Source organism: Habropoda laboriosa, unplaced genomic scaffold (assembly GCF_001263275.1).
Source record: "Habropoda laboriosa isolate 0110345459 unplaced genomic scaffold, ASM126327v1 scaffold176, whole genome shotgun sequence".
Taxonomy (NCBI): Eukaryota; Metazoa; Arthropoda; class Insecta; order Hymenoptera; family Apidae; genus Habropoda; species Habropoda laboriosa.
Genome location: NW_017100321.1, coordinates 253,320 through 256,546, shown reverse-complemented (window position 1 = coordinate 256,546; position 3,227 = coordinate 253,320). Strand labels below are relative to the sequence as shown.

The 3,227-nt window shown below is 28.5% G+C and overlaps 2 protein-coding genes across 2 annotated transcripts in view; both read left to right on the top strand.

Annotated features, from left to right (window-relative positions):
- LOC108574199 (diphosphomevalonate decarboxylase) overlaps positions 1–1,655 on the top strand; it is a 2,020-nt gene extending 365 nt beyond the window's left edge. Inside the window, exons 2-9 of the mRNA XM_017936734.1 lie at positions 51–121; positions 195–262; positions 328–374; positions 443–594; positions 678–845; positions 923–1,216; positions 1,272–1,433; positions 1,506–1,655. Coding sequence (XP_017792223.1) covers positions 51–121; positions 195–262; positions 328–374; positions 443–594; positions 678–845; positions 923–1,216; positions 1,272–1,433; positions 1,506–1,655 — 1,112 coding nt within the window. The remainder of the gene's footprint in view (positions 1–50; positions 122–194; positions 263–327; positions 375–442; positions 595–677; positions 846–922; positions 1,217–1,271; positions 1,434–1,505) is intronic.
- A 376-nt stretch (positions 1,656–2,031) lies between these two features.
- Positions 2,032–2,772, top strand: LOC108574325 (acyl-coenzyme A thioesterase 13-like). Its single transcript, XM_017936895.1, is given in 3 exon segments — positions 2,032–2,240; positions 2,332–2,459; positions 2,538–2,772. Coding segments are annotated over 3 exon segments (426 nt in total). The 5' UTR covers positions 2,032–2,105; the 3' UTR covers positions 2,701–2,772.
- The last annotated feature ends 455 nt before the right edge of the window (positions 2,773–3,227 follow it).

Here is a 3,227-nt window from a genome sequence, read left to right as displayed (position 1 = left end):
CATTTAAATTCAAATAGATATTTTAAATTAACATAAATATTTTGTTATAGGGGGTAAAAGAGATGAGACATTGATTTTGCCAGCAAATGATTCTATTAGTGCTAGTTTAGATACTGACCAGGTAAAGATGTAATTATATTTAATAATATGAAGTACAAATGACATATTTTACTTTTAATTGTTTTAAATTTTAGCTATGTGCAAAGACTACTGTAATGGCTAGTCCAAATTTCAAGGAAGACCAAATATGGCTAAATGGACAGTAAGTATTAAAAATTTATTTTTCATAATTTAGGTATATTTCAAAGAGATGTTATAATTTTTTAGGAAGGAAGATATCAGGAATCCTAGATTACAGAATTGTTTAGCAGAATGTATGTAATTATGTGGGAATATATCAAAATTTTGGATTACTATAAATAACAAAGTATGTTGTTTCTAGTTAGGAAAAGGGCAGGAAATGTTACTCAAATAGGTCAATGGAAAGTTCATATTTGTTCAGAAAATAATTTTCCAACTGCAGCTGGGCTAGCTTCTAGTGCAGCAGGTTATGCCTGTCTTATAGCAAGTCTAGCTAATTTGTATGAGATAAAGGTACTACAAAAAAATGTACAATTATAGACTGTATAATTTATAAAATTTATTCATTCTCTGTATATTTAAGTCTTGATTTTTAGGGTGATATTAGTTCAATAGCCCGAGTCGGCTCTGGATCAGCATGTCGCAGTGTTCTGGGAGGTTTTGTAAAATGGTCTATGGGTTCCCTATCAGATGGAACTGATAGTATAGCAAAGCAAATTGCACCTCCTACCCATTGGCCAGAAATGAGAGTTTTAATATTAGTTGTATGTATTACGTTTAACTATTATTTTACATTAACATTTTTTCTTAAATATGTTCATGGCTTCATATTCTTCAATAGGTAAATGATGCAAAGAAAAAATTTCCTAGTTCAGTTGGAATGAAAAGAACTATGGAAACATCTGATCTTCTAAAACATAGGATAAAACATGTTGTTCCTGAAAGAGTGAATAAAATGGAACGGGCAATTATGGAAAAAGATTTTAAAACATTTGCTGAACATACAATGAAAGATTCTAATCAAATGCATGCTGTATGCTTAGATTCATATCCACCATTTACTTATATGAATGAGATCTCACATGTACTTGTTGATCTTGTTCATTTGTACAATGAAGCTGTCAATGATACAAAGGTAACAATAGAAAACATATTTTTTATATTTTAATAAAATATTTTACCCATTCTAGGTTGCATATACCTTTGATGCAGGGCCAAATGCAACTCTGTACCTTTTGGAAGAAAATACACCAGAATTTATGGGAGTACTAGATTATTTCTTTCCACCATTAGAAGATACTTTAGTAGAATACAAAAAAGGATTACCCATTGAAGCAGCTAAACCTTCAAAAGTAAATTTTTGCATCTTCATGTAGCATATATTAAGATACATATTTAATAAAATTACCTTAAACTTATTTTAGAGCCTGTTAAATAAGATTAATGCAAAACAACAAAGTCCAGGACGTTTTAAATATATTATTTATACTCAAATTGGAGATGGTCCTAAGGTTTTAGAAGATTCCAAAAATCACCTTCTAAATAAAGAAGGATTGCCTATCAAGCAGACCTAAGTTTATTTATTATTAAAAATGGTTGTAATTTATTTATAAAACAATCGATGGTACTATTTGTTATATAACAGAAAATAAATTTTAGGTTTTATTTTATATATGTACTTTTTTTTGTTCATCATTTAATTATCTTATATTTTATAGTAAGACAATTCTTGATAGTAGGTAATAATGTAATTTTTTAAAAGCCTATAATTGTTTGTGAGAGATTTGAGAACTATTACCTATTATATATTTTGCTAATTCATTACAGTAGTAGCAAAATCTTCCTAGCGCGTTGTATCTTCGCATATAGGTTACGTCAAGCATGAATTGTAAAATTTCGATAACATATAATTATTAAGAATCTTATCAATAGAATAGTATAATTAAAGTGTATAATTTTCATAAAAATAATATAATTTTAAGTAACGTATTAAGTGAAGTAACGTAAAACATATAAGCAAAACTATGGATAAAACAAAACTTATCGCAACGGTTTTGGATAAAATCATTAAAACGCCTAATTTTGGCCAGTGTTTACAAAAAGTAAAGTTTTATCACGTTGCCTCATATTTCTTTTAAGTATATTTCACTTTAAATCGTGTTGATATGTCATAAACGTTATTAATTGTGATACTGTTTTCGAACGAAGTTCAAGTAAATATGACAATAATATTTTTATTACTTTTCTGAGGAGCACTTAAATTTAGGTGGCACTATGCATGGTGGATTTACATCTACTCTTATTGATTGTGTCTCTACATATGCTGTAATGACTCATGGAAATAATGCAGCAGGAGTTTCAGTAGATTTAAACGTTACGTAATTATAATTTTTTATATACTTTTTTATGTATACCTATATTTAATTACAATATATATAGTGACAATTAATGTACAGGTTTATGAAACCTGCCCTTCCTGGTGATGTGGTGACAATTGATGCTAAAACTGTACGTGCTGGAAAAACACTAGCTTTCCTTGCAGTAGATGTTACAAAAAATGAGGGGAAAGATATAATTGCTCATGGGCGACACACAAAATTTATTGGACTATCAAAGTAGTGCATATATTGTTATATATTGCTAAAACTTAATGTATAGAATATTTTAGACAGTACAGTATGTAATATGTTATAAAACCTGAATATATTTCAGTACTTTATTAATGCATATGTAATGTGTATATAATTGTTTAAGTGAATACAGTTTCTTTGTTGGACACTGTATCATGATATCCTTCAAATACCTTTGCTTAGTATACATTTCCAAAGGTTTGGCTATTTCTAAAAAATGTTAACAAACATTACCTACAGTGCTCCTACAAACTTTGTAGGAGCCAACATGTACATAATATAAAATGAACACATGGCACAGGATCATAAGAATGTAATTGTTCAACATAGCATTGATCAATATCAAAACTGTACATATTAAGTAATAGGTGTATTTGTGGTTCTTTTTTGTTTAAAGTTTATGCTAGGCACAGAAGTTTTCAGCAAATTATTTTTTTATATTTCTAACACCTACTGAATATTGTATATCAATTTATGTAGTACGTTCATGAAAGGGAAAAGAGGTAAAGTGATATG